This window comes from Papaver somniferum, chromosome 7 (genome assembly GCF_003573695.1).
Source record: "Papaver somniferum cultivar HN1 chromosome 7, ASM357369v1, whole genome shotgun sequence".
NCBI lineage: Eukaryota > Viridiplantae > Streptophyta > Magnoliopsida > Ranunculales > Papaveraceae > Papaver > Papaver somniferum.
The window spans coordinates 74,099,589-74,112,876 of NC_039364.1; the positions used below are offsets into that span (position 1 = coordinate 74,099,589).

Sequence of the window (13,288 nt, forward strand, 5' to 3'; positions counted from 1 at the left end):
TTTAGCATTTGGGTGCCACATGAACTCTAGTGTTGTTTTGAATGAACAATTTCAGTACTTTCAAAACAAACCTATTTGCAAAAATTACTGATTATAACTAACCAAGAGTGCCAATGATTCATGAGATTGAAACTTGAAAGTTATGTACATCCAGAAGGAGAACAAGCAAAAGAGTAATTTTCCGAGGCTGTTATTATGAAATGAATCGAAAGGTTAAAATCAGAAAATAGAGACAAAACCGAAGTATAAACACTACACTCAACACTTCAAGACTCAAGTTGTACGTAATCCAACACTCATGGATCACTCCTAACGTTCTATCTGTATAGTTACATGGCTTATATTGTAAACCCTCTTAATATGATCGATAACTTTGTCCAACACCAAATCTGCATCAGCATCAGGCTTTACCTTAACATGACATGCCAACAGTACCTTCCCAACAGTGATGGCCCAAATGTGAAGTTCATGAATAGCAATAACTTCGTCCATCTCACACAAATCTTTCTCAAGCATTGTTGCATCAATCTCTCGTGGTGTACTTTCCATAAGAACTTCCATTATGTTCCTCAACATTCTGATTGTTGTTCCAAGCACAATTACCGAGAAGATGAGTGTACAAATCAAGTCGATTATCTTCCATTCAGGTTTATACCAGATAATTGCTCCTCCAATCATAACCCCAGCGCTTTGAATTGAATCACCAAGAACGTGCAAATAAGCTCCTTGTATGTTGATATTCCTTTTCTTCTTCTCTTTACCCACAACTATTGTATTATTACCATCTTCGGAAGATTTCAGCAATGGCTCTGAATGGTGTGAATCATGCTCATGGTCATGACTGTGGGTATGTGCATGAGGGTCATGAACATCATGGCTATGGTTATGGCCATGGCCATGACCATGATCATGACCATGTGCACCATGATCATGACCATGCCCACCATGTCCATGATCATGTCCCAACAGAACAGCCATGACAATATTAACCACCAAACCAAAAGCAGAAACTAGAAACATTAAAAACCCTTGAACTTCACCTGTATCATTGATGATTCTAGCAATGGCTTCGTATACTAATATTCCAGCTAACAGCCATATCATCTGGATTGAAACAAGAGTCCCGAGGATCTCAATCCTAAAGAAACCATAAGATTGTCGTGGAGTTGCTTCCCAACTTGACGCCCACAAAGAGAATAAAGAGATACCAAAAGCTGCAACATCTGATAGGAGATGAGCGGCGTCAGTTAAAATTGCTAAACTATTAGCTTTAAGACCACCAACAATTTCTACAGTAATGAAAACAACACAGAGGGCAATAGCAATCCAAAGCTTCCTCATGGATGCTGCACGTTCTTTGGCATCCTTAGAAAGTGTCCCCACATCAGAAAAGCCACAAGGTGCTCCACTGCAAACTTTGGTAGTCCCATGACTTGATCCTTCAGATATCACGTCTCTGCTTATTTCAATGATATGCCCAGGTTGGGTATTTTGGACTTCCATCTGAAAACAATGGAGTATGGGCACTCAGTGAGAATTCACAAATATAAATATTAAATGTATTCACCAAAGAAGAAGAAATACCATGCATCTTAACTAACAAATGTAACAAAGCAAAACTTCTTTCCCTATCAAACAACCTCAGGGTAACACTAGGCCAAAACATATTTGCAGAAAACATCACAATCACTGTTTCATTATAGATAAATAAAAGTACTATAGAACAACCATGGAAAAAACATGGGAATTTCCACATTTTTTAAGCACCAGTAAACTACAGTAGAAATTCATTTTCCAAAAATCTAAGACCAACTTTCGACAATGAAGAATCCGCACCTGGCGGGTTTACTAGTTTGAAGAACAACTATAAACATATTCAGAGTTTCAGATTTGGAAAATAGAAGCTTAACAATAAAAGTTTTGGTTCCTGAATATCTGACCAACCAGTTAATTCCCTTTAATCTAGATAACATCTGACTGACAAGAGAAAGAAGCATAAATTGAAAAGAAACTTAGTAAAGATAACTTGTTATATGGAATGAAAAATAAAAAGGATGCCAACTGTTTTCTTTAGTAGAATTTTCATATATCCCATTAGGGATTTGAAAGAATAACCAAATCTACGCAGATGTTTCACCTGACACATTTATGGCTAGGGAGCTAGTGAAAATTAACCTGACAGTAAAGCACAAGAATTCCCCCAAGCTACTGTTTGAACTTACAAACCAAAATGTTACTCGGGATTTTGAATACTGATTCAACCCCAAACATTTGAATCAACAAGTATTTTGTAATTCATGAATGAAAAAGGGAAATCTGATTACGCAGCGAACAGGTCTAAAGCTAAAAGCCTATTAACTGCTTTCTCTCAATAGGTTTCGTAGCTTCCCTTACTTAGTAAGGAAATGACAATTGCTTATCTTTAGCCATACTGTAGGACCAATCCAGAAAGTCTGTTATGTCATTTCACAACATCTTCAATGAACACATTATAGTCTATATCAAGAAACAGACGAACTGACTGAGTTCATAGGCAAGAGAACCAGTAGAAGTTGTATGAGAATTCAATGTACTATACCTAACAATATTATGTTCATGTAAGAAGCATAGATCAAATTTATCAAACAAAGATTACACCACAAAATCCAAATCAAGCAGAAATAAATATAATACGACTGAAAAATAACTTTACGAATTAAATCAAACCTTGCAAAACAAAATAACATGCAGCAATCAAACACCATTCAGCAAAAAGAAATAAATGTAAAGAAATAAATGTAAGAGAAGTACAGAGGAATAAAGACCTAGAAAGGAAGAAGCAAGTCTCTCAATTAAGATGAAGAAGGCAGAACAGAAATTAAACAATTAGGGTTTCACACTAAGATTCAATTGGAATCCAATCAGGAACCAACCATATTCCGATATAAAGATAAGGATAATAGTGTTGTTAAAAGGAGAATATACCCAAAAAGAAAGTGTATTGAATTTGAAGGAAAAAGTTAATGAATTCAGAGGAAAAACATCCACAACTCTATTATTTCACTTTCTTCAATGATAAATAGATATTCCAATAAGAAAAAGAGAGTCTGGGTTTCTGATTCTGCTCTCTGATTACAGAAAGGCAGAAAGACGGTATCGACAGTATCAAATTATTGAAAAGCTAATGTGGGACAGAAAGCTTTTCAACTTCATGGACACATGACAACCCTAAACGTCTTCTAGGTATTGGATTTAAGAGATTCTCTTTTTCCCTCACTAGAAACCAAAACCCCAGATTAGAACACTTTACACCTTCTTTAATGGTTGTTTATATTCACTACTGAAGAAAATGATAGGAGAAATCTTAGAATAGAAGAAAGAATGCAAAGATTACTTACAATTGAATCAGACACGAAAGATGTTGAGGCGCAGACAAGCTTTTATTCTCCGGAGAGCCGGAGAGTGGCTATGGGAAGATATCTGTTGAAATTTATTTAGGCCCTTGAGTTATTATAAAGCGGAATCCTAATGAAATATTCGACGACAATCTTGACCGTCAAAAAGATGTCGTGGTGGTTTTTTTTTCTTTCATAATGGTGGAGAAGTGAGGCCAGTAGATATTATGGTATTCTTCTCGGATAATGGATATGATGTGTGCTTGGATGTTACCGGTTTCGTGGGAAAAATCACATACACGCACCAGGTCTTTGTTGGAAATTTGGGGGAATAAAATATAAGCAATTATGGCTTGAGGCACGTAGAGACGTTTCTTTTAAAGTGTTATTTGCTCCCACTCGATTTGAGTTGTTGCAGAAACTAATTACAAACCGCTGCCCGGGATACAACGAAGTTTGTGTGATTGTCGACCAACAAAATCGACAAATCACCTTTGAACTCCACTGATATTATCACTCGTAGATTAACACAAAAAGAGAAGAAGAGAATACTTATCATCGTTCTGTCTGGTATGCATGGGTTCTTTTTATAGATTCTCAAGAGATGTATCTCTTTCAAACCCATATGAGAAACATATCACTTATGTCTATTGTGAACACACACCTTTAACCTTGAACAATGAAGTTACTTCAATTTGTAACTAACAAAAAATCATTTACATAACCACTTTGGTTTTTATCTCTTGTACATCTCGATCCACAAAAATATATTTAATCTGTAATTTGAATATTAGATCAAAATATTCAACAATCCCCCACTAGATTAAATGTGAATGGGTTAATCGTTTAAATAAGTAATGTGATGTCTCTATGCATACACAAAGGTGTCACGAAGATTAAACTTTTACTTAGTGTAAATGATTCAAAGTTATGTCGAAGTTGATGGTAGCCTTGGATTTAAACCTCTACTCCATTGTGACACAATCAGAAACACAACACACATATAAATATCAACACATATAAAAGTTCGATTATCGCTTAGCACTATTATGGCCTTGTGCTGCTTGCCTGGTTTCATGAGCAATCCCAATAGAAACCTCACTCTTATGAGAAGTGGCACCACTTCTATGCTCATATAGGTGAAGTTCTTCCAGTTTTCCGGTTATTTTGAAAACTTATTCACAAAGAACTGGACTTCAATGAGATTAGTAATCAACCTCTATACGTGAAAGTACAAATCACTTATCAGTAACTTTTTTTTTAACTATTAGACCAACAAACTAGTCATTTGATAGTGGTGTATCAGGTTGCCATTATCGGTGACTAAATATCAGTGAGGTTTTAATCCCTTCAAAGTTAATTCACACATACAACATATGTAAGAAATTAGTCCATCTTGACTAAAATTTCACTACTTGCTTTAGTCTCTGTATTTATTATCGTACATAATATGACTCAGCCAGACTACTCACACTAATCTGTGTAGGTTCAGTCATTGCTTATCCATATATATAAGCTTTAGTCTGGAATCATTTGTTGTTCTATAAGAGGCATTACTTTTCCAAGTGAGCTATTTTAAATGCAGAATTGACTTGGCCTCATCTATTAGGTCCAAAATCTAATGATAGCCACACATCACAAAACTATGATATTTTCATAGTTTTAATAATTTCAGGTTAAGATTCTTAGATTCAAGTAATCTCTTTCATCAAAGACAACACATGAATCATTGACAAGTTAAACCATTGTTCATACATTGACAGACTCCTAACAGAGTGTTATCTGCATTGCTCTAGTGTAAAAGAACTGCTTTACTGCAAAGTCACAGACTTCTCATTGTCGCAAGCAACCAGTGATGAGTGCCAAATATTGTATATATTTGCACCTTTTTATTGGCATTTAACTCATCATTTGTGCACTAACGCTCCATTTTATCCCATATTCTGTGTTTTCGTTGTTTTCAAGAATAAATATTTTTCTCAATTAATTTTGCATTTTTAGGTACTAAATAAAGCCTGGTTAACTCGCGGAGCGAAAAGAGCAAAGAAACGGCAAAGACTCCCGCAGAAAGGCAGCGAAGAATGATGTTTGTAAGAGCCGGATCAACTAGAAGTGGGCTTGAAGAGGAAGAATTGTCCTTAAAGAAGATATGGGATTGGCATACCCAAGGCCCAAAACCCTTACCCAAATCCATTTCCAATATCCATACCCATTTCCATGAGAGCCGTCAGATTGGATCCATCACATCATCCAACGTTCGCCTCATCACCGAGCATCAAATCTTGAAGCTCCTGTCAAACATCATAGTACCTAACTCCAATCTAAGCCGTCATAATTGTTGTATCACGCATCCAATGGTCGCTGCAAGCTTGTTCCATCTTAGCCGTTCGATTCAATCCAGATGTGATCATCCAACGTATCATCTTCGCTGGACATCGAATTTGTTGCACCCGCTCAACACCCTAGCACCAAATATCTTCTCCCAAAACCATCGACTTCTCCTCTTCTTCCAAATTTCTCCTTCTTCCCCGACCAACAGACCTGCAACACCATTCTTCCCCTTCTTCTCGAGCTTCACCATCACTACCTTCACCCGACACCACAACAGACTAACCCTAAACCCTAGACTCTCTCTAGCTTAGTTTTAGCTTCTCGCAAAGACGCTACAACCAAGAAAGAGAGAACTAGGATTTGTAGCAGAGGCGATGTAAGAGACAATTGGAGCAGGAGGAGTAGCAGAGAAGGAATACAAGACATGGGTCGAGGGGGAGACAACAAAAGCAGAGACGGGTGAGCTTTAATTTTAATTTTCAATGTAAACCCTAATTTGGGAATTTTGGGGGAAACTGTTAAGAACCCTAATTTTGGGTATAAATAGAAGATGGTATTGTGTGTGTGGGGGCATGCCCGGATTAGCCGGTGCACCAAGCAGTAGTTCATGTTTGATTTCATTATCTCCATGATGTTCTAATTTCATAGTTAGGGTTTAGATGAAACCATTAATCCACTGCTACATTTGGTTCGTGTATTGATATTGTTCTTGTTGTGCTATATTGTTTTGGATAAATATAATCTGAGCCTTCAGCATTTTTCTCTCATAGTGTATGACATGTATCCATTGTAGTTAGAGTAACACTATGTTGATTGTGCTACAACTCATGCTTAATTGATTGTTGTTCGATCCTTTGACTAGTTGTGCCCTGAAAAGACAGTTAGTACTTTGGAGAAATACCTTAGTTGCGATTAGAATATCCATATCAGGGTTGTTTAATTATCTAAGTGATTGATCTGCGGTTAGTTTGTCTTGTGAGAGGGCAGCTAATACTAGGGTTAGGAATCATCTTAGTGACACTAAACTATCCTCCTGAAACTTCCCTGGATAGGCGGAATACCACCGGTATCCATTATAAGGGACTAGAACATTGTTGAGATTGAATTGAATTGGTGTGGTTAAGAGGTAGATTCGACTGCCCTAGCATCATATTTATCTGCTTGTTAGATTACTTTTGCTTTCGTTTTTGTTATCTCTGTTACTACCAACATCTTCGTCGTATCGACAAAACAAAACCCCCTTTTGTGCTACTCTTGTTTCGAATCAGTTATATTTAAAACGATAGTTTCAAATCTACACCCACCTTGTCCCTGTGGATCGACCTGTGCTTTCCCTGTGTTACATTGTGACACTGTGCACTTGAAGTTAGACATAGTCGTAGGTATTCTTTCAAGTCCTACCAAGTTTTTGGCGCCGCTGCCGGGGACTCGGTAGCGGTGTGATTGTTTCTTTTCTTCCACTTTACTGATTTTTAATATACTGCTTGTATATATGTGTTAGATTTTTGGTTTTTCTGTTGTTAATAGTGTTAGATGTAACTAGTTTATTTGATCTGCCATTTTGTAATAGTTTAATAACATCATCATTCCACTTCATCTTAGCTGTAGTTTATCTGCCATTTTGTAGTTGTTAACTTAGCATCACTGCATTTTCATTTTCACTGCACTTTCATTTTCCCTGCATTCCACTTCATCTTGGCTTACTGTTTGTATATATATGTTAGCTTAGCCTGCCATGTGTTAGCTTAGCCTGCCATGTAACATAGTCTGCCTCATTTGCATACTTAGCAAACAGTAACCTTGTGTATATATGTGTTAGCTTTCTCTTTGTTCTGTCACCTGCATACCTGCAAAGCATCACTGCATCTGTGGCTTTGCTCATTTTGTCATTTTCTGTAGCTTTGCCCTGCCCTGTAACTTCATGCTTCCCAGTCTTGGCCTTGCCACAACTGCATCTGTTACTGCATTTGCTTGGAGTACTTGAGCATTAAGTCTGCATATTGACCATTGGGTCATTTTTGGTTCTATAACGAGTGCAACTGTGAAGTTTAACATGCTATGAATGCTTGAATGTGCTGCTGTCATCTTGAATGCCTGAAATCTGTTGCTGTGAATGTGGTGTGGTGTTGTCAACTGTGAAATTTGCTGAAATTTAATGCTGTGAATGCCTGAGTTGTATGCTGAGTTAGCAGTGTCATCTTGAATGCATGAAATTTGCTGCTGTGAGAACTAATTCTCTCTTCTGAAAACCACCAGGTACCTGCAACTGCTGTGCAAAAAAAGGAGAATGAGAAGCAGAACAAAACTGTTATAGTGCCTCAAACAGGTGGTGTGGTGCTGTGAAGAAAAGAGCCGAAGAAATTCTGAATTGTGGTGCTGCATTGGTTTGCCAAAGACAAAGACCCAACTGGTTTGTGCAATGGCTAAAAAGGGGTAATCCTAAACTTTGGGCTCAACTTCAGCCAAACTAAAGTGTAAACCCAACTGAATGGTAAATTGTGGGCTTGTTTAAATTGTATCATGGGCTTGTAATTTTGATTTAAACTGAACTGTGGGCTCTAAAACTGAATTTTGGGCCTGTCGTAAACTGAATTGTGGGCCTCAAAACCCAACTAAAACTTCTCTGTTGGGCTTCGTCCAAACTGCCTAATGGGCTGTGCATTCTCCCACCAATGTGGGCTTGCTCCTAATTTTAAAACCAAAGTTTTTCTCCCAATATTTTTAAAAAAATCAAGTTTTCTCCCTCTTTAAAACCAAAAATTGCTTCCATTTAAACCAAAATTTTGCTCCCATTTTGAAACCAAATTTTAAAACCCAGTTAAACCAAAAATTCCCAAATAGGCTTTACCTTTAAAGTCTAAAACCAAAATTTTTGAAACCCATAACTGAAAAGTGTGGGCCTTATTTCTCTTTTTGAATTGTGTGATTGTTTGATAAACATAACATGTCTGGATTTTGGTCTGCCACTGGGAATAAATCTATTAGAGAAGCTTACGGGCAAGATTCATCTTATGAGCCTCCCACAGACCATGATGTCAATAATTATAGGGATTATTATTATGGACCTTCTGTAGGTCATGAACCTCAATATGCAAACCCTAATGACTATTCACACATGTATCATCCACCATTGAGTGAAAATGAACATCTAGACAATATCCAACTCACACATTCGTCACTTGTGAATCAGTTAGAGGCTCGGATCACTGCTTTAGAAATGCAAACAAATGAAAAATCTGTAGCATCTAGTTCACATAGACGACCTGAAATCTATGCATGTACCTTATGCGGTGGTTTAGACCACCCTGATAAATATTGCTATATTTTGCATGATTATAGGCAATTTAGAGAATCCCATGAAAATCCAAATTATGAAATGCCCACAAATTGTGAGGTTCGTAGTCACTGGGACCATAATCAATCCTTTGAGGGTTGCGATCAATCTTTTATAAACCCTAATGACCATGCACACATGTACCATTCACCACAATTTGAACATGAAGAATTTTGTACTCCCATGAATTTAGACTCCACCACAGAAGCTTTCAGACTCAGTGAGCAAAACTTTGCTAGATCTACATCACGAATTCAGGCATATTTAGATCAGATTTTGCTTCACCTACAAAAGGAGGAAATTCATGAGGAAATGTATGTTGTCCCTAATGAAGTGTCTAGTCCCATTCATGTAAATGATGTTGAATATGAACCTAATTTAGAGGAACATGAATCGACTAATGACACCACCACTGTTAATGAGGACCAATATGCATGTTACCATGATGATGATTATGAAGATTATGATGATAATGATGTTATGTTAGAAGAACATGAAAATATTGTGGAACCTTTTGGTTCAATAACATATGGCTTCTCGCCCTCGACCTTCATGAATGTTTTTTCTTCTAATACTCATAGCAAATCTTATGATTTTGATATTGATATGGTACTCGTAAAATTGTTCTTCGAAGATGAGCATGACATAGGAATAGTTGAATCTTCTGTAGACACTAATGTTAATATGCATGAAAACAAATTTGATGTGTCTGATTCCTTTCCTAAGTCACAAAATGTTATTTCTTCCGATGTTGATTTGAGTACTACGGACAATCATGATACCGATTTAGGTCTTGATGTTTTGTTCGATGAATGTGAGCATGATTTACCAATTTCTGATTTAGGGGAAGTATGTGTTGGTACTATTGATCTTATCCATGAAAATAACTTAGAAATACCAACTTTCTTACCTAAATCGCATATTGAGATTATTCCACCCAACCTAGATTTGGTTTGTAACAAAACTTTTAAACCAACTTTTCTGAAAATTCCCAACCTAGGATTGGAACTGTGTGCCTCCCAAGTCCTTTTGGACTATTTTGCATCAACATACAATACTTTTAAGGAGCCACAATTGGAATACATTTCTTTTCCCATCCCGCAAAAAGTCCATTTTGAGTTAGACCTGGTAAATCCCGAAACCCCAAAATTGCTAGATTTTGTGCTTAAAAATAAATCTGTTGAAAAATTCAGGTTTAGGGGTGATTAATTCGGTTGTTCACTCTCGCTCCCGTTTCAATCCAATTTTAGTGTTTTGAAACTGTCTATGTTTCAACACTTTGTCTTTTGGGTTGATCCTCAACTCTTTAGACTTTATGTATATAGTGAATTTTTGTATATAATCCTGAAGATTCAAAATCTTCAGGTTGAGTCACTTTGACTTGATTTCTTTTTCCATTTCTGTATATATTTTGATACTCCATGGTGATCGCGGCTGAAATACGTTGGATTCTAACCATGAATAATGAAGTTCGTTTATTTCTTTCGTCAAATCGGGTATTCTCTTTCCTTTCTCTCAAAACTCAACATGTTCTTTTGATATGTCCAAGTTATAAATATGTTTATCTTTAGAAACATTGAGGACAATGTTTAGTTTAGGTTTAGGGGTGAAAAGTAGATACCGTGATATCATGCTATAATTGAAAACAAAACTCTTTCTTTTTGAAAAAAAAAATCAAAAAATCAAAAAATCAAAAAAAAAATTAAAAAATTTGAAAAGAAAAACATAAAAATGGAGCTCATTTACCTTGAAATGTTGACTCTTGTGCATGTATGTAAACATAAGGATTCTTAGTCTAGATATTTAGGCACCCTGATTCTAGCACAATTCACATAGTGATAAGAAACTTGCACGCGCACGATCTACCAATACATGTATAGCCTCATCCTTGAGGTGTTCTATCGGAAGTCACGATTGCCAATCACTTTAGAATACTGAACGAGACTTGACTAGCTTGTTCTTTGGTTGGTTGGGATAGAAGGTGGAGGTTACATTAAGAAAGAAAACCATCGAATTTAACTGGGTGCATCAAAAAGGGCTACCTCTTGCAAAGTGTCATGTAATTTTTTGTTTATTTTTGCTTATGTATCAAAAGAGTTACCATGTTGTAAATAATGTTTTTCAAAAAAAAAAAATCAAAAAAAATCAAAAAAAAAATCAAGTATTTATCAATTCCATCCTCTCTTGTTCCAAAAATAAAAGAGAGTAGTCAATGTAAATAAGAGTCATGTAAAGAGTCATCTTTTGTGTTTTTGTGTTATAAGCAAGGAAGGGTGTATGCCATTGATGTGCAACGCGAGTAATTTTGAAATACCTCCAACTCATTCACAATTCTCGTAAAGTCCGGACAACTAGCTAGATTTCGACCTCGGTTCTTAGCCTGAGAAACTATCTCTTGGTGATTAGTAGTCATAACATCCGATCTTTCTTTACACATGTGTAGATACACTTTACACTCTTATCACATGTCTTTATTTGTTATCAGTGCTAGGATTGTGCCTTTGATAGCTAGATTGACATCTCCATTTTGTTGTGAGCTTCTACTGTCTTGCACATGTCACATTTCATGGAATCTGAGCTTATATTTTTTCCTAGAACTTTGTAGGTACGTTCTAAGCAAACCTTCACGAGACTTCAACTCGTCCACTAGGGACACTTAGTGGTTTAAAAGGCTTATTGCATTCGCTAAATGCAATCGAGAGACCAGCGACAGTGGTATAGGTAGGATTTCCTTAGTTTTGTTTTACTTGAGGACAAGTAAAATTCAGGTTTGGGGGTATTTGATGAGTGCCAAATATTGTATATATTTGCACCTTTTTATTGGCATTTAACTCATCATTTGTGCACTAACGCTCCATTTTATCCCATATTCTCGTTGTTTTCAAGAATAAATACTTTTCTCAATTAATTTTGCATTAGGTACTAAATAAAGCCTGGTTAACTCACGGAGCGACAAGAGCAAAGAAACGGCAAAAACTCCCGCAGAAAGGCAGCAAAGAATGATGTTTGCAAGAGCTGGATCAACTAGAAGTGGGCTTGAAGAGGAAGAATTGTCCTTAAAGAAGATATGGGCTTGGCATACCCATGGCCCAAAACCCTTACCCAAATCCATTTCCAATATCCATACCCATTTCCATGAGAGCTGTCATATTGGATCCATCACATCATCCAATGTTCGCCTCATCACCGAGCATCAAATCTTGAAGATCCTGTCAAACATCATAGTACCTAACTCCAATCTAAGTCGTCATAATTGTTGTATCACGCATCCAATGGTCGCTGCAAGCTTGTTCCATCTTAGCCGTTCGATTCAATCCAGATGTGATCATCCAACGTATCATCTTCGCTGGACATCTAATTTGCTACACCGGCTCAACACCCTAGCACCAAATATCTTCTCCCAAAACCATCGACTTCTCCTCTTCTTCCCAAATTTCTCCTTCTTCCCCGACCAACAGACCTGCAACACCATTCTTCCCCTTCTTCTCGAGCTTCACCATCACTACCTTCACCCGACACCACAGCAGACTAACCCTAAACCCTAGACTCTCTCTAGCTTAATTTTAGCTTCTCGCAAAGACGCTACAACCAAGAAAGAGAGAACTAGGGTTTGTAGCAGAGGCGATGTAAGAGACAATTGGAGCAGGAGGAGTAGTAGAGAAGGAAGACAAGACATGGGTCGAGGGGGAGACAATAAAAGCAGAGACGGGTGAGCTTTAATTTTAATTTTCAATGTAAACCCTAATTTGGGAATTTTTTGGGAAACTGTTAAGAACCCTAATTTTGGGTATAAATAGAAGATGGTATTGTGTGTGTGGGGGCATGCCCGGATTAGCCGGTGCACCAAGCAGTAGTTCATGTTTGATTTCATTATCTCCATGATGTTCTAATTTCATAGTTAGGGTTTAGATGAAACCATTAATCCACTGCTACATTTGGTTCGTGTATTGATATTGTTCTTGTTGTGCTATAATGTTTTGGATAAATATAATCTGAGCCTTCAGCATTTTGCTCTCACAGTGTATGCCATGTATCCATTGTAGTTAGAGTAACACTATGTTGATTGTGCTACAACTCATGCTTAATTGATTGTTGTTCGATCCTTTGACTAGTTGTGCCCTGAAAAGACAGTTAGTACTTTGGAGAAATACCTTAGTTGCGATTAGAATATCCATATCAGGGTTGTTTGATTATCTAAGTGATTGATCTGCGGTTAGTTTGTCTTGTGAGAGGGAAGCTAATACTAGGG

At 37.0% G+C, this 13,288-nt stretch overlaps 1 protein-coding gene across 3 annotated transcripts; it reads right to left on the bottom strand.

Moving 5' to 3' along the window:
- Window positions 1-106: 106 nt before the first annotated feature.
- Window positions 107-3,502, bottom strand: LOC113297641 (metal tolerance protein 1-like). 3 transcript variants are annotated; one of them, XM_026546185.1, is made up of 2 exons: window positions 3,378-3,502; window positions 107-1,503 (listed from the first exon to the last, which is right to left on the bottom strand). In XM_026546185.1, exon 2 carries the CDS (start codon window positions 1,501-1,503, stop codon window positions 310-312), a length of 1,194 nt encoding a protein of 397 aa, XP_026401970.1. In that variant the 5' UTR covers window positions 3,378-3,502; the 3' UTR covers window positions 107-309. The 3 variants fall into 3 exon arrangements, with proteins under 3 accessions (XP_026401970.1, XP_026401971.1, XP_026401972.1); XM_026546186.1 differs by lacking the exon at window positions 3,378-3,502 and adding an exon at window positions 2,805-3,273; XM_026546187.1 differs by lacking the exon at window positions 3,378-3,502 and adding an exon at window positions 2,965-3,232.
- Between the last annotated feature and the right edge of the window lie 9,786 nt (window positions 3,503-13,288).